General features: G+C 39.6%; 2 protein-coding genes across 2 annotated transcripts; both read right to left on the minus strand.

The window, feature by feature from the left end:
• Positions 1–210: 210 nt before the first annotated feature.
• On the minus strand, positions 211–5,093 carry LOC148110092 (caltrin-like protein 1). The gene is made up of 5 exons (XM_087861897.1): positions 4,988–5,093; positions 4,478–4,554; positions 2,937–2,974; positions 1,891–2,009; positions 211–516 (listed from the first exon to the last, which is right to left on the minus strand). Exons 2-5 carry the CDS (start codon positions 4,542–4,544, stop codon positions 480–482), a joined length of 261 nt encoding a protein of 86 aa, XP_087718023.1. The 5' UTR covers positions 4,545–4,554; positions 4,988–5,093; the 3' UTR covers positions 211–479.
• A 5,049-nt stretch (positions 5,094–10,142) lies between these two features.
• Positions 10,143–16,574, minus strand: MARCOL (MARCO like). Its single transcript, XM_087861898.1, has 4 exons — positions 16,526–16,574; positions 12,380–13,074; positions 11,312–11,433; positions 10,143–10,337 (listed from the first exon to the last, which is right to left on the minus strand). The coding sequence occupies exons 1-4, from the start codon at positions 16,572–16,574 to the stop codon at positions 10,292–10,294; spliced, it is 912 nt and encodes a 303-aa protein (XP_087718024.1). The 3' UTR covers positions 10,143–10,291.
• Between the last annotated feature and the right edge of the window lie 1,289 nt (positions 16,575–17,863).

Raw genomic sequence — 17,863 nt, forward strand, 5'->3', positions numbered from 1 at the left:
GGGATCAAGCCCCACATCAGGCTCCTCCACTGGGAGCCTGCTTCTTCCTCTCCCACTCCCCCTGCTTGTGTTCCCTCTCTCGCTGGCTGTCTCTTGCTCTGTCAAATAAATAAATAAATAAAATCTTTAAAAAAAAAAGAATAAAGGGTATTTTAATAAAGATGACAACAATTTAACATTTTAATGAATGAAATATTTATTATTTTAAATCACATTACTTTTCATGTTATCAAACATGTAATCGAGACATTAGTGTTTCAAATTATCATTGAATAATTGAACATAAAGAATTAAAAGTCCTGAAATCATAGAATCTCAGAGTTGGAAAAAATTTTAAATGCTCTATATTTTATCTTCTGTTCATAGGATGCACCTGGTCATCTATAAATTTCAGGCTCTGATTGAGAATATTCTAATCATCTGTGGACTGTACCACAAAATGTGATGACACATTCATTGAAGGGCAGTTTAATCAATATTCAACAAGTACCAAAACGTGAAAAATATACGTTATTCCTGTAGAGAAAGCAGGAGAAAGAGAGAGAAAAAAAAGGAAATTAAAGAGTTGTCGGGAAGCAATAAAGTGTTCTATACTAAAAAAAAGTTAAGAAAGATGTTAATGGAAAAACTGGTGAAATCAAATGAATTCTATAGGTTAGTTAATAGTGATATACCAATGTTAATTTCTTAGATTTGAGACATGTACCAGGGTTCTATAAGGTGGTAACCTTAGCAGAAGCTGGATAAAAGACATGGAAAATCAGTACTATGTCTTTACTTTTTCTGGAAGTCAAAATTTATTCTAAAATAAAAATTTTATTTAAAAAAGTGATCTTTTAAACTCCCTGTGTCATCTCACTGTAGACAGTAAATTCACTGCTATAAATTTGACTATTGGCGCAACAAATTGGATCCATTTCTATGGTGCAGTAATATACATAATCAGCATGGAGAATGTAGTTTGGATGTGAAACATGACGATATCAACAGGGAGGATCTGAACGTGGCACATCGTGGGGAGGCTGTCCTCCACTTTGGAAGCATTTGGGCTCAGCTTGCTCTTAGGGTGTGGCTCATGTCCTCGTGCCCGTACTTGTCCCCTATCAGGCTACTTGACTCTTCCTACGTGCTGAGTTCTGACTCAGTCTTGGGATGCACCCCAATCTGAGAGAAGAGATACTGGAGATGGTCTTAATGGTTCTCTGGAAACAGACGCCAATTGGGGGGATTGAATGTGCAAAGATTTGTGAAAGGAAACACCTGTGAGAGAAAATGAGGAGGGAGGTGGGAAGGCTGGCCAGAGTGCTAGACGGCAAACTCCTCAGAGTGAAGGGGACGGGAGGAGAGATTTGGTCAGAATGCTTGAGAATGCCCTGCTGTCCATGGAGGCTATCTGGAGACTGTCACGGAGGCTATGAGACAAGGACCATTAGAGGAATTCCTTTCTAGCACGAATGGGCCCATTATGATGGATTTCAAATTGCAAACATCAGTTCAGGTTCATGCATGAGTATGCCCTCTGTAAGGAGAGGTCTGCAGGGTTCAGGATCATGGCCACCACAGAGATCTATCATTCTGCACCAGGGCTCAGGCATTACATCATACTGGTTGCTAGTCTGCCCCTAGTAATTCACAATACAGTTCAATGAATTGATTTCTGCCTTTGCTCAGTATCAAGCAAAATTATAGTGAGAGCTCAAATACAAAATGACTTTCAGAAACAGGAACTTTGGGAAAAGGTACAAGTGTGGCCCCTAATTTTTTACAGACATCTTACAGTTACCGTCTATAGATGTTGTGCCCAGGTTATCAGCAACACGGATTTTGCCATCACTTTGTGATGGTTTCTTCATACTTTTGAAGAGCAAAAATTGACTATTGTGTGCTTACCCCTTTTCCCTGCAGAAAATACATGTGTTGCCATACGTTACACCATCACTTGCACAGACTGGATCCCATTCTCTGGTGCAATCACCTCGCCCAGGTGAAAATCGTGCACAGTTCGGCATCTCAACAGAGAGATACAACAAAATTCATCAGGAAATGAAACTCTAGAATTTTCTCTAATCTTCATATGAAATGCTATGCGTCAAAACTGGAAAAATATAGTCTATATGTAGTTTTAAACGGTAACATCTATAACACTCACATCTAGAAAACAGAACACATATGCCCCTTAGAAAATAAGATATTATTAAAATGTCTTTACAAACCTGCTATTACTTTCTCAGAAGATCACAGAACTGGCTGACTGTGTTCTTCTAATTTAGTGACCACCATCCTCACTTACCTTCACATCTTTCTCTTCCAAACTCTGGAAGCTGAAGTTTTTCTATTTATCATTCCCTTACCTTTCTTGATAATTTCACTATGTATGTGTGTGTGTCTGTGTAAAACATACAGATAAAAATGCAATTTGTTTAGTGTTGACAGTGTTGGTAATTTCCATAAACAATATGTGTGCATGCTTTTATCATCTGCTTCTGAAATTCCTCTGTGACTCTGTTTATTCAGATACTTAAATATGTACTTTAATTTTCACCTCTCTGTGTATATATGGAAATTATCATATTTGATCCACCCTTAAAGTGTATATTTTGGTTGGTTCATTTTTCCTTTTGTTTTGCTAAAATGAACACTTCTACTGTAAACACCATTTGACCTCTCTCAGATGCTCGAATGACATATTTGTGCCCTTTAACTGCATTTTTGTGTAATGGGATATGTATATTTTTATATTTTCTAGATAATAGCAAACGGTTTTATGTGGCTGCTATGTTTCTATTTCTTGACTTTAGTGTAAAAATAACACTGTTTTGTTTTAATTTTTGAAAGATATCTCTGTTGGACATTTGTTTGACGGATTTTGTTGCTAAAATTTACAATAAAATAAACCAAGTATTTTATTTTTTACAACTTCACCATTATTGACTTACCACAGGTCCGACTTCAGTCAGAGGTGCGAAAGATGTTTCTGCAACCAACAAACAGATGAAATCATTAAAAGTGAAGAAGAAGAGGAAGAGGAGGAGAAGAAGGAGGAGAGAAAAGAAGGAAGAAGGAGAAGAAGGAGGAGGTGGGGGGATGAGGGAGAAGAAGAGAGACAAAGAGGAGCGGGTTGGGGAGGAGTAGGAAGAATGGTCTTTCTGGTGAACAGAACCCATCTCTTAATAGCAGAACCCTATGGGAATTGCTCCTCAACACCCTGCAAGTAATGAGGTGAGCCTTTGTGTCATTAGCAAAATGAAAAATTCACTGAGTGCTATCAAATTTGGAAATATTTTTAATAATTAGGATTTTCAAAATCCCAATTACTCTCACTCCGTGAAAAATAATTTGATGTATAATTTTTAATAATCCCTAACATCCTACTTTGGATATAGCATTTTTTTCTCCTTTTTTTGTAGCTGAGACATCCAAAACTGAGAAGACCATGCTGTAGAGCATGTCACTTACATATGAAGAAATCAGTTAGTACTTAAAGAATCAGTACCCTGGTCTAAATGTGTGCATCTACCCAGTACAACACAGATGCCTTATTCTGAAATTCATGGTCGGCCTTCAGCTCTAAGAAAGATAACCTTCACCAGAGGAGTCAATGTGTCTCTCCTTAAACAAAGGCCTGTCTTCGGGACCTCAGTGGGTGATCAAGAAGCCAGAATATTAACCAACAGCAGAACCAGAAGAGATCGTTCCTCCTCACGGTTTGTATTTAACAACAATGGACTTGACCTCCAAAAAGGAAAAACAAAAAAAAGGATTTAGGTCATGTTTTTAGTCACAGATGGACAAAGAGCCAAGTTCTGCTGCCCATTCTAACCCACTATTCTGTCTCCACTCGTTGAAAAAGGAAGTGAGAAAAAGCAATCCACTGATGCAATTTTAAAAAGACAACTGTGGGGCGCCTGGGTGGCTCAGTCAGTTAAGCAGCTGACTCTTGATTTCGGCTCAGGCCATGATCTTAGGGTCCTGGGATTGAGCCCCGTGTCGGTCTCCCCGTTCAGCTGGGAGTCTGCTTAAGAGTCTCTCTCCTTTCCCCTCTGCCCCTCCCCCCAGCTCAGGCATGCTCTGTCTCTCTCTCTCAAAATAAATAAATAAATCTTAAAAAAAGAAAGCTGAGGGGCGCCTGGGTGGCACAGCGGTTAAGCGTCTGCCTTCGGCTCAGGGCGTGATCCCGGCGTTATGGGATCGAGCCCCACATCAGGCTCCTCCGCTATGAGCCTGCTTCTTCCTCTCCCACTCCCCCTGCTTGTGTTCCCTCTCTCGCTGGCTGTCTCTATCGCTGTCAAATAAATAAATAAAAGCTTAAAAAAAAAAAAGGCTGAAAAGACACTTGTACTATGCCTCTTATCACTTTATCAGTTTAGAGGCTGCAAAGGAGCTCCTCCCTCCTGGATTACCCCAGTGGCTTCCTGCATGTTCTAAGATATATTTCTCTTTGGACTGGAAATATTTCACCTCGAACTGGAAAACTTACCAGAATAAAGAGGAAACACCAAGACAATGATGAAAATAGCTTTGATCCGTGATGAGAGGAGAGACATTTTTTCAAGTCTGTGGAAAGAAATTTCGGCATGTTTCTAACAGATGGCACATGGACAAATTTCCTATTTCCAGACGAGGGTTTTAGACTGGCAAAGTCCAAGCCCCTAGAGTCCGAATTAGTTAATTAATTAATTCCTAGATGGCTAATTAAGGTAGACCATGTATTCTCATTTTTCCCCCCGGCTCTCAGATTCAACAGGACACAGATGTGAACCAAAGGCGTCCCAGAGATGTGAGAGCAATCCCAGGATTAAATCCTCTCAGCACACTGAAGAAGGAGCGGCGCGTGAGGCCAGGCTTGCCACAGCCCGCAAGGAGCCTCGAGGCCTTGAAGGAAAGAGGCACCTTGGAGTCCCGGTTTTTCCACAGAGCATAGAAACGGTTATTTCCGGAAGGAGTGACCCGGGGCAGGCCTAAGAGCGATGCTCCGCGCCAGGGCTACCTTTGTGGTGTCGTCCTCACTGAGCTGAGACAGAGAAGGCTGCGGAGAGAGCGCGGCGTTCAGCTCCGGCTTGACTGCGTCTGTGCGGCTCCTCGGTCTTTCTCAGCCACGCCCACCGGAAGAACCGCCTCCTTTCCCGGCCTCGCGGTGAGGAGCCGGATGGTGCCAAACACATGATCCGCCACTGATAAGACGCGGGGGTATCGTGTGCCCTGTGTGGTAAAGACGTCCCGGTTGTTCTCTCAGCAGGAGGCTTGGGACGATTTGATCTGATGAGTACAGAATCCCGTCTGATGAGATGGGAAAGGGTAATCCGAGTAACTATAGATCCTAAGATAGGGAAAATATATGTAAGCTTTCCAAGCTATTGAGTTGGAAAGGACAAGAGAATCAAAGCCAGCCAAGAAGATCATTTTGTGAAGTGTACTTAGATACAGGCCTAGACCCTTAGCAATTTGCCACACTAGAGCACAGAGACTCATTCAAAGATTGTTTTAGATTGAAACTCTCCTTAAAGTTCAAATTTCAACTTTTTAGTTTGAGATAATTATAGGTTCGATACAGTTGTAAGAAATGACACAGAGTTCTCCTGCGTCCTCGAGCCAGTTTCTCCCACTGGGAGCATCTTGTAAAACTATGGTGCAAATTCCCAGCCAGGAATTGGTATGAGCTGGAGAATTTTGGTCCGTGTCTGCTCTCACCACCAAGACTGTGAATCAGCTGTTTGTACACGAAGCCTGGGTAATGGTATGTTTGAAAAACTCCCAGATGGGTATCTGCGTAGCCAGCTTTGGAACCTAGCCTAAAGGATAGTAGGTACGGGAGACCAACTCACTGTGTTAATTCTTCCTCAATATATATGTGCATCCAAGCATCACATTGTACAGCCGTAATTTGCAGAATGTTGTATGTCAATTTCATCTCAATAAACCTGGAAAAAAAAAAGAAGACTCACAGAAATGAGATTGAGACTATGGGGCAATGTCTTAAGTAAGTGGGTGACGCTGCAGGCTTTGAAGAAGGGTAAGATTTAATCACTCATTGTCTCCCTAATTAACTAACCTCCTTCACCATCTGATTTCTGGAGTTTGACAGTTGAAAGATTTGCTTTCAATTCTCATATACCACTGAGTGATCTTGACACAATGTTTCGATATTCTAACATACAACTTCTTTATTTTAAAGGAGGGAGTAACAGTTCCTATGTCTTAGATGTAAGGGGTAAAATATGAAGGCAGTTTGCATTCACAGTTGAGGGTTAGGCTTACCTTTGCCACCCTAATGTAATTTGCCTTTTTACCAGCAGTGGGAAAAGCTAGCACTCAGACAGGAAACTTTGAGAGTAACACCATTCAACTCCAGTTTAATGTAAGAACACAAAATCTGGTGAGTGAAGAAAGCCCTCCATTATTCTAGTTAAGTGAATATTATTCTTAGAGCAACTTTTTGAATTATTGACATAGGCACCATCAGAGTCTTCTGTGGCAGGTCCGTTCTTCTGATGCAGGACATTTGAGGAAAAAGGAGACTACAGTTGAAATTACTGTGAAACCCTGCATGCCTCCCCCCCCCCCGCCCCCCGCCAACAGTCTTCTCCTCTTGTATGTTCTCATCAGCAGAGATTAAGAGCAGGAGAGGTGGCCTGCGAATCCCAGCTGGCCACATGCCTTTTTGTTTTCTTTTTTTAAAAAATTCTCCAGCACAAGGGACGTTACATGTGTGAGTTGAAAGTTTCAGGAAGAAAAAAATGAATATATTATTCAACTTGCTTCAGAGGGAAGATAAGAAGACTGTATCTTTAAAATAATAGAGATATTAAGGGAAAAGGAAGGAAAAAAACGAGAAGAACAGTTTGCAGTCTGCCCAGTGCCACTGCCCCATAAATTGTGGGCAAAGAAACCCACCATTTTGGGCAATAACAGCAAGTTGCCTGAATTTTGCTAAACATGTAAAACACCAACTGAGACTGATACCTGAACTTCCCCTGGGTCACTGAATAATGTGTGTGTTTGTGTTTTAAACCTCATACTGTTGAAAAGAGAATAAGAGAAGTTCACGTTTACCAGTATTTCATGAAAGACTGAATTCCTCCAGTTCACCACCCATCTCAGAAGAAACCAAAGGGATTTGGTGCTACATACCAGGCTTTGAAAGCTCTCTCAGGGGGCACCTAGGAGGCTCACTTGGTTAAGCATCTGGCTCTTGATTTTGGCTCAGGTCATAATATCAGGGTTGTGAGATCAAGCCCCATATTGGGCTCTGCTCTGAGTTTGGAGCTTGCTTGGGATTCTCTCTCCTTCTCCCTCTGCCCCTCCGTGCAAGCACTTGCTCTTTCTCTCTCTCTCTTTCCTAAGGCGGGGGAAAGATGTCTTGGGCAAAGATCAAGGAGTAGAATTTGCTGATTCATCACTTACATACAACACCCAGTGCTCATCACAAGTGCCCTCCTTAACCCCATCACCCATTTAGCCCATCCCCTACCCACCTCCCTTCAAGCAACACTCAGTTTGTTCACTATAGTTGAGTCTCCCTTTCTTTTTTTTCCTCCCTACGTTCATGTATTTTCTTTCTTTCTTTCTTTCTTTCTTTCTTTCTTTCTTTCTTTCTTTCTTTCTTTCTTTCTTTCTTTCTTTCTTTCTTCTTCCTTCCTTCCTTCCTTCCTTCCTTCCTTCCTTCCTTCCTTCCTTCCTTCCTTCCTTCCTTCCAGATTTTATTTATTTATTTGACAGAGAGAGAGACAGCCAGAGAGAAAGGGAACACAGGCAGGGGGAGTGGGAGAGGAAGAAGCAGGCTTCTAGCAGAGGAGTCTGATGTGGGGCTCGATCCCAGAACGCCGGGATCACGCCCTGAGCCGAAGGCAGATGCTTAACGACTGAGCCACCCAGGTGCCCCCATGTGTTTTATTTCTTAAATTCCACATATGAATGAAATAATAATGTATTTGTCTTTTTCTGACTGACTGATTTCGTTTAGCTTAATACACTGTAGATCCATCCACGTTGTTGCAAATGGCAAGATTTCATTCTTTTTGATGGCTGAGTAATATTCTGTTGTGTACATAGACCACAACTTCTTTCTCCGTTCATCTGTTGATGGACATTTGGGCTCTTTCCATAGTTTGGCTATTGTTGATTAGGAAAGCCATCTTATATAAAAAGCCACCAAAACCTACCACAGATTGCCTCGCTAGTAAGAAGAAAGGGTAAAGGACGACTGTGCTTGTCTTGTCGCTCTTGCCACCTCAGCTAGCTGCACTATGTTGAGAAATCTCCTCTAAAGATCTCTGTGTAAGAAACTAGACATAAGAGAAATACTAAAGGTAAGGCACTGGAGTACCTTTCATTCTACCCAGATTCTGAGAACTTGCCTTCTACACATAGCGTCAAAGCTATTCATGTGGCACAGAGTAGGGGACCATTTGATCCGATAGGCACAAGTGAATGGGGGGGGGGGGAATAATGTGTAGTTAGTTATAGATCCTATGATAGATAAGCTATGTACAATCTGTCCAAGCAAGGGAGTTGGATAGGCTCCGAAAAACTAGGGCAAGAAAACAAGAATTCTAGAATCTGTAATCACTAAATATGGCCAGAATCTCAGTATTTTAAAACATTGCTAGATATGAGAATCACCTGAGGAGCTTTATAATAATATCTGGGTTCCTTCCCTGAGATGGTGATTCAATTGTTCTACATTAGACCCTGGGCATTGGTATTTGTGTGGGGGGGGCATTTTTAGAAGTAACCAAGATAAATCTGCAGCTCCAGTTGGGGGTAACAGAACTAGGGACATAGAATTGCCTCTGGGACTTCATTCCAACCATTTCCCACTGTTCCAAACCAGAGCTTTGTATTTAATAGAAACATTTTATAAACTGCTCTGCAATGAGCTTTATTTACTTTATATCTGCTGAGCTTATTTTAATGTCATTTTATGTAAATCAGTTTGTTCTTTTGAAACACTGTATGGTGCTTCTAGTGTTACGTAAGAATTAATTTAAACATATTTATTAGTGGGAATTTACTCATTTCACTCCTGCTCAGAATGCTCTCGTTTTTTCCAGGGCCTCTAGAAGGAAATAAAAATTATTTAAATATCATTAAAATTGGTCACACAACTGGCCCTGGCCTGAATTTTCTGGTGCTTCTATAAGCACTGTCAGATCCCAGAAAAGATGTACCATATCACATAACCCATGGCCCTTATGGGTCAAGGCCTTTGTTCATATTATTTACTTGCCTGAAAATTTTTGTCCCCTTTCTTCTGCATATGGTACGGAAGGACTTTTCCTATTCTCCTTCCCTTCCCTACCCCTGTGTCTTTCTGACCTTATCTTCCTATGTCCTCTTACTGGGAAGGAAATTTTCTGGAGCTGGTTCATTCACCTCTCATCAGCTGTGCCAAGCCTTTAGGCCTTGTACAACAGCTTGCCTCTCTACCCTACCCAGCCTGGACTGTCATTCCCTCCCAGGTAGCTCTCACTAAGCAGCCCTGAGAAATACAAAGCTTTAGCTGGTTCCAAGAGGTAGAGTTGATACTGTACAAGGTAATCTTCAGGTGGCAGTCTAGGGACTGTGACTCTTCAGGACAATGGTGATAGGAATAATGTAGAACAATGGATCGCATTGAAGTCTCTTCCAGTCTTTGGGATTTTTCTAGTATATCTGTAATTTCGACTATCCTCAAGAGACTTAATCAGGGAGTAGTGATGTCATAGGGAAGACAGTACCATTCATAAATAAGTCAAGGGGGATATAATCTAGGCAGCTAAATATATTTACTTAATCCTGGACCATTTCTTACCTAAGGGGACTCTGGTTAAAATTTCTATCTCTATCCCTTGAAAATCAGTGCCATTAATTTTTTGAAGTGTTCATAAACACTGAACTAGAAGTAAAACTTGTGGTTGTTTTATTTATTTATTTTTTATTTTTCCATAATAATATTTTTATTATATTATGTTATTCACCATACAGTACATCCCTGGTTTTTGATGTAAAGTTCAAAACTTGTGATTATTTAAAAAAATTTTTCACCTATTTTTCTCACCCTAATCCCTGTGTTAGGCATAAACCAATCCATGTTCTGTATGCACGAGTTGGGGAAAGTTTAGAAAATAAATGATCCCAGAAATCAAAAGCAACTCTGGCGCTGACTTTATTTATAGTGGAACAAACTTGAAAATAATGTAGGATCCATCCTACCAGTAAGACTCTTGCTGACCTCAGTGGAATGCCCGAGGATGTCCACTGCTTAAAAGAAAGTAGATTTTGAGGTTCCAGGTAATTTGGTTGCTGTCAGTGCTTAGCATTTCCCTTCATGGTTCAGATTTAGTTTTCCATTACTCTTCCTGAAAACAAGTTAATGAAAGAAATTAAGGATCAAGAAATTGCGGCACCAACACAGAGAGAAAATGAGATTATTTAAAAATCACACGGGAAAGAGCAGGTCTAAGCTTTGGCTCGCCTGTTTCACACTGAGTGCTTTGAGAAATTGTGACTTCGTGCTGGTCCTTCATAGACCCTGGGCTAGGTGTCTGATGCAGAAAATGAGATAACAGTTGTCTTGTGTTTCTTCCCACTCAAACTTTTATGGCTATAGGGCACACTTACCTTTAACATTTATTTATTTCTGCAGGAACGATTTATTGAGCCTTTAATACGTACTTCAATATCAAAAACAAGAGAGGTATAATTTTTACCTCATTACTACCTTTATAGCTGAACATTCATTAATTTTGAAAGCTGAGGCATGTAACTCTTTCTTAGCCAGGTGTTCTCATTTTAAGCTGCTTTATAATTATCGTTTTTCTTGTGGACGGACAAGCGTGCAACTCTTAAATGTTTGCCTAGCTCACCAAATCCAATCTCTAATACTGTTATTTAAATTTAAAATACATTTTAATAGTCAAGATTAAGTAATCTATGGGATTCGCAGTCCTATTTATCTTCTGATACATTTTGCTTCCTGTCTTCAACTGCAAAAAGAAAAGCTCCATGGAAGCAGGAAGCAATTTTGTGTGTTTTGCTCACGCCTCTACCTCCACACGAGCAATGCTTGGTATATAGTGAAAGTTTAATACATATTTGGTAAACGAATGATTCAATAATAAATTTATTCCTACTTAAAAAGCTGAATGTATCACATTCTCTCAGAAAATGCCTGAATTTACTGTTTAAGGGTTAAGTACCGTTCACGTTTCCTTTGGACAAACACCCAAAGCATATTGAGAGAAAACTACAGAGACACAGAGGAAAATGTTCTTTTACTCCCTTTGGATCAGAATAATACTTCCTGATACAAAGACACAAAGGGTCATCTTACCTTTTGGCTTCATTGAATACACAGCGGTTCCCGTAGGTTTTTCCATCAGAACCACAGACTGGCTTATAGATAGATGGACATTTTGTATTTCCAGCTGGGGTCTTGCTGCTGGTTTTGCCAGTCTGCAGTAATATGAAAGAGCAATAGGCAAATAAAGGGAACTCAGTTGAATTCTGAGATTGTAATTAAAGAGTTATTTCTAATTATTGATTAAGCATTGCACCAAACCAATCATTGTTAATCCTTTTATTTTAAACTACATAACAATACTGAAAAAAGAGTCAGTTTTGCTCTATTGCATAATCTCAGGCATACGGTATATTTAAGTGACAAGCCCCAGACAAGATATGGATTAAATACCCAAGCTGGGTTGCAAACCCTGAATTATGTGACTCCAGAGCCCTGCTCTTATTACATATCAGACCGCCCCCACTTTAATTCTTTGTAAGCAAGTCTTCCCCTGCCTGAGAAAACAATAATTATGGAAAAGTCATTCTGGCAAATAACGTATGTGGTCATATTTTTTTTTTAAAGATTTATTTATTTATTTGAGAGAGAGAAAGAGCATGCACGAGAGTGAGACGGGGGGCAGAGAGAGAGAATGTCAAGCAGAGATTGTGAGGATCTTCAATAGGAGTCTGTGTCCCCAGATTCTAGAACAAGACATGCATATAGTAAGTTCTCTTGAACTGCTTGTCAAATGAGTGAATAGATGATGTTTGGGAGACATCAGTGCAAACAGCTGCACGTCCATGACTCTTGTGTTCCCTGAGTCCTGCTGTGCTTTGCCTTCACTTGCCAGTCTCTCTCTCTCCCAACTGCCAGCCTCCTATTTCCATTTAACAATGATCCTGGGCACTCAACTTACTACATCCAAAACAGTTTTGTAGAACAACTCCTCAAATCTCACGATCTTAATGGGAACTTCATTGTTTACCTCACATTTATCATTCCTCACTCATATCTGTAATTAGTACAGTATATTCTTTTAACTATTTCAAGTCTTGGAAAATAGAATGGCTGAGGTAAGTTAAGAAAGGGAAAAAAAACAAAGAGATGAACACTAACCTGAAGCTCCATTATATTGGCATTCAAAGGGTTGCCTACATTTTTTCTTTCTTCTTGATCGTAAAAAGACCATGATTTCCCTTGTTGGCTAGACCATCCTGGTCTTCTCTGCTGGCTAGGTGACCCTGACCCCCCTTGCTGGCCAGATGACCCTGAACCCCCGTGCTGGCTAGATGACCCTGAACCCCCTTGCTGGCCAGATGACCCTGAACCTCCGTGCTGGCCAGATGACCCTGGCTTCCCTTGCTGGCTGGGTGACCCTGACCCCCCTTGCTGGCCAGATGATCCTGGCTTCCCTTGCTGGCCAGATGACCCTGGACACCCTTGCTGGCTGGAGGACCCTGGGCACCCTTGCTGGCTAGAAGATCCTGGTTTTCCTTGTTCATTAGAAGCTTCTGCATTCCCTTTTGGATCAGAGTCTCCTGAATTCCCTTGCAGACTCCCAGGCTGATTAAGAACTCCTGGCCTTTCTTGCTGATTAAAATTCCCTGGTTTCCCTGGCTGGTTATAATACCCTGGTCGTCCTTGCAGGCTAAATATTGTTTGTTTTCCTTGTGTGTTGCTACCTCCTTGCTGATTAGATTCCCGTTGTTCTCCTTGATGGTTAGCTTCATTTTTTCTCTCTTGAATAAATGCAGGTTCTGGACCCTCTTGTGGCTTAAAAACACTTGTTTTCAAAATCTGGGTTGAAGATTCTGGAATGATACCATAAGCACAAAAATAAAATAAAGTTATTTAACTTTGAGAATTTAAAATTAACAGCATTCATCCCCAGATGTAGTATGTATTGCACGCTTCTTTGATTTGTTTTTCATCAAACCTCAAGACAGAAGCTTTGCATAACTTCTCATAACCTTAATGTTTTGGTTCCTCCATTTTTTTCTTGACTGTACTACATAGTTTCTAAAAGTCATGGGGCGAAACCAGCCTGCCCCATTTCTAAATCAGAGTCTGAATTACTTGAGCTGAATTATTCACGCTTCATACTACAAATTTCTTTTAATGATTTCCAGACTAATCAAACAGACTAGAGTTATGACTATTATAGACTTTCTCTACATCACCGAACACTTTCCTGTATTCTCAACCTCATGCTACAGAAGATGTTGTCATCAATTTTCCAGACATAAAACCTGCCAGGCATGAGCCTTCCTTCCTTATTCTCTTCTCCATCTCCACATATGCTTTCTGTAGGTGTTTTCTTCCTCCCCACCCCCCGACCCTGCCCTGTTCCAAAGGCAGTGGTTTTCGTTCCTCTTCAGAACATCAGCTTTATGTCCACCATTTTCCATAAGGGCCATAGCATTAATCAATCAGTCCTACTCGCTGGTGGTTATTTGTTTCCTTCTTTTGTGCTCAAACTACTGAAGGAGATGGTAGATATTAGGTGACTATTTCTTTTTTATTTTTTGTGACTATTTCTTAATACCTAAGTTTCATAACTCATCTACTCTGTTTCTCAAACTGGTTTTGGAAGTTTATCCATTATTATATACGTATATATATCATGTATATACACACATATACATGTATATAAGATTTATTCAAATTCTATTCCAAAATAAGCAGGGTTTAGATAACTATCCCTAAGCAAATGGAACAACTTTCTAGCTGTTGAGTGCAATGGAATTCTTTTGGGTCTTATGTTTCTTGTTCTTGGTTTGGGACAAGTGTTCCTTTTTGGCTTCCTCACCTTTTCTGTTTAATGACTATCCTTTTCTGCTCACTTTCTCAATTTGGGGTTTCCTCAAAAGTTGTCTTCAGGCTTGCATTGTTTTTCTTCACAGACATCCTTGGTAATTTTTTCAATTTCTATAACCTGAAATCACTTCAGTGTGGATGGTTCTAGTCTTTACCTGGAGTTTCACTTGCGTTTGCAACTGGCTTGCTTTGTATTTCCACAAGTATACACACTTGCGCCTTCAGGTAAATTTAACTAAAATCAAATGCCTCATTAATTTTTATCCATTGAGCATGCTATGGTATACTATATTGCTGGTGGTTAAGGTCTTACCCGGGCTCAGGAGCTTGGCACTCGGTAACCTGGCTACTAACTGTGGTGTCGTGTGGGTGGGGTCTGTGGGTAGGATCTAGCCATCCTTTCGATTTACCAAAAAGTATATTTGAAGAATCCATTACTATGCCAGAAGTATAGTAAGATCTAGACACACAGCCATGAATAAACATTGTTATTCTGCCCCCAAGAAGCTGAAAAGTCTAATAGTAGGTGCAAACAAGCAAACAGATATTCATAGTTGTATGATCAATGCTGTAATAAGAGAAGTAAATTAGACAATAGACCCAGAGTCAAGTTAGCAGATAGTACAGCATCATCTCTCCTTCCTGGAGGAGGTGACACATAAGAAGGATAGGCGATAGCCAGAAAAATGATAAGAAATTAATTATTTTCAGCAGAGAGTTGAGTATATGCATGAGTTATAGGAACCAAACAGTGTTCCTTAAGAGGCACTAACTTTGAGAACAAATCAATTAGAATAAAGATGTGGATGAAATGGTAAAAACTAGATCAGCTAATCTATTTTCTTTGTTAATTATATTTGGGTTTTTTTTAATAGGTCATACAAGCAAATTACATTTAATTTCAAAGATACAAAAGGGTAAATACTTTAAAATAACTTTCTCTTCCTTTCCTGTCCAAACCTCCTTGGACACAATTACATTTACTAGGTTTTTCTGAATTATTCCAGAGATGTTCTATGTATCTACAGATATAAGGGGATATACTTTCCACACAATTACTAGCACATCATACACCGCTCTCCTCATTGTCTCCCTCGGCAGTGCAGTGAGCTTTCTCTATATCAGTACCTATAGAGCACCTTTATTATTTTCCCGAAGGGCCACATACTATTTCATTTGTTAAATTTACCATAATTTATTTAAATGGTCTTGTAGCAACGAGTAGCTATTGTATTTCACCTCTTTTACCAGTACAAACAATGATTTAATGAAAATGCGGTGAATATAGCATTGCTCACATAGCCAAGTTTATAAAAATAAAAACAGGGCTGAAATTTTTGAGTAAAAAAGAGAATTAAAATATCAGAATGTGGTTTAACCATTGGTTTTTTAAAGTTAAACTTTTGCAAAATAATTATCTTCAGTTTTCGTTTTGTATTTTTCTCTTCTGATTTTACAAACTAAATACCCTCTTGGCATTGCTTTCTACTGTAACAGGCATTCCTGATTCCTCTTTTCTCTTCACACTCCAAATCCATAGACCCACTGCATCGGGCATTCCTGTACTTTCTTCCATCAACAAATGCCTGCTCAGTACCTACGAAATGTCATCCAGCAAGGCACTCAAGTTCAAAAGAGATCCAGTACGTGCCATTATGGAACATCTGTGTTCTAGGAAGAGATTTTATCTGTATGCATTTTTTTCTCTGAAACATATAATCATAATAAATATATGTATCATAAATCTATTTTCTCCAACATATATATTATAAAAATATAGAATGTCTGTGTCATTTATCATCTAGAGAAACTTATAGCCCTAGCTGGAAATTTCATCGTTGAAAACAACCCACCTGACAGGATTGGGGTAAGGAACGGAGAGAGGCAAGATGAGTGACAGGCACTGGAGAACTCAGGTAATGGTAGCTAATGTGGGTGCATCCATGACTCTTACGACAGCCTCTCGGAATGCATAGTTATGTTCATTTTACAAATGAGAAAACTGGGGCTAAAAAATTAAGTGAGTTGCCTCCAATGACATAAATAGAAAATTGAAAAGCCACGGTTTGAACCTATTGCTCTGTGACCACATAGCCCTAGATCATCACGCAAAACTATATTTTTTATGGAACATGAGCTTGAAAATATTCACAAACTCTCATAATCCTTTTAGATTTCATTTTCTTTCCAGTGTAATGTGTTGCTTTTCCCATTCCCCTGCCTCTGCTTCTCTTCAGCTGCTCCAGACTATTCACTGTTATCTCACCTTGTCCTTACTTTTATGCCTTCGGTCTGTATTTATGCTGCCTGAAACGACCCCCTTCCTTTTCTCTGTCTGATGGACATTTGTCATTTAACACTTTCTGTCAAAGTATTACTAAGTCACTCAACATTTCTCATTCCTTGAGAGTTGGAAGGAAAGTCATTGAACGTAACTTTTCTTACCTGAAAACATGGCCACACACATGAAGGGAAGGAAAATGGAAGCCTTCATGTTACAGTCAGTTGTTTCAGACCCGGTTGTTGGATGTAGGAAGGGGAACTCTTCAGTAGATGCTTTCTGAATAAACCATCCTGATCACCACCAAGTTATATATTTGAAAAATCCTCCACCCTAATTGCTAAACACCGTCACTTTGTTTAAAAAAATTATAGAGTGACTTTCACAAACTGGAAGGTGTTGTTTCTTGAGTGGATTTGCCATTTTTAAAATTAGCTTTACACCCCAACTCCCATAAATATCCAAAATGTAATATGCTTCTGTCAGATACCTATCTTACAGAAAGGAATAAAAATGATGAAATCCATCTGGGAAAGTGGTAAATTCAGTGTTCAATTTTTTTTTAATTGTTAAAAGATGACTGATCCTCAGTCAGTACTGTTACTGACCTTGTGAGTTTTTATGTCCACAACAGACGTTCCCATGACATTTTCCCACAAATAAATTATGTGCCAATTATTTACCTCAAATTACATTTGAAAAGCCAGTAAAAATGCATCAGGCATTGGTCATTAATAAGTGATGAATGCGCCCAGTGGGGAATGATGATGTATAATGTATTTTTATGAGGTAACAAAAAACAAGAGACCTTATGTTTGAGAATAACATTACACCATTGACCTTCTTGCCTCAAGCTATTATGCCAAACAGAAGCTCGTGCGAAAATCACCTTGGGATTTTTAGTCAGCTCTAAAGTCAATATTATAAAACAGTGGAATATTGTGTTCAAGGTTGGCTGCCCTATATAAGAGAAATTTGAATTAATTGAGGCCTGTCTAAAGAAGACTGACCTTGATAAAGTGGGGTCTAGAAAACACATAGCAGAAGGTTGGTTGATCGTAGTAGAAAATATAAGCTTGAGTAAAGATAGACTTAGGAGTGATGTTGCCATTGGATTCATCATGTGAAGGGCATTAGCCTGGAAGCGGAAGATACTATGTGATCTGTGTAGTTCCAGATGGCAGAACTCATTCCAATATGAGGAAGTGCAGATTAAGCATTTTTGAATTCTAAAGAAAATTTCAGCTTTGATCAGGGAGGTAAAGTAGGTGATTCTTACAATTCCTTCTAATTCTAAAAAGTCCTCACATTTAGTGGTTCTGGATTGTGTTTGGTTTTCATTTCAGCTTCTTTAGAAGGGCAATTTTGAAAATGATGAGTGATTTCTTTTAACCAAGCCAGCAATTTTAGGGCATCAAAAGGGACAAGTTTAAAATTTTTCTCTAGTAAAAAGGCAATTTGTTTTGCCCTCTCCACAATTATTCTCTGTACTGGGTTCCATA

Source organism: Ursus americanus, chromosome 5, assembly GCF_024610735.1.
Source record: "Ursus americanus isolate L20-20 chromosome 5, mUrsAme1.1.p, whole genome shotgun sequence".
In the NCBI taxonomy this organism is placed as follows: domain Eukaryota; kingdom Metazoa; phylum Chordata; class Mammalia; order Carnivora; family Ursidae; genus Ursus; species Ursus americanus.

Excerpts from the sequence above, each read along its gene's own strand:
- LOC148110092 (XM_087861897.1), bottom strand. The coding sequence starts at position 4,544 with ATGTCTCTCCTCTCATCACGGATCAAAGCTATTTTCATCATTGTCTTG. Across the intron at positions 2,010-2,936 it reads TGACTGAAGTCGGACCTGTG|ATGCCGAACTGTGCACGATT; the intron begins GTAAGTCAATAA and ends CTCTCTGTTGAG. Across the intron at positions 517-1,890 it reads ATTTTCTGCAGGGAAAAGGG|GAATAACGTATATTTTTCAC; the intron begins GTAAGCACACAA and ends CTTTCTCTACAG.
- MARCOL (XM_087861898.1), bottom strand. The coding sequence starts at position 16,574 with ATGAAGGCTTCCATTTTCCTTCCCTTCATGTGTGTGGCCATGTTTTCA. Across the intron at positions 13,075-16,525 it reads GTGTGTGGCCATGTTTTCAG|AATCTTCAACCCAGATTTTG; the intron begins GTAAGAAAAGTT and ends GTATCATTCCAG. Across the intron at positions 10,338-11,311 it reads GTATTCAATGAAGCCAAAAG|GAAGAGTAATGGAAAACTAA; the intron begins GTAAGATGACCC and ends ACTTGTTTTCAG.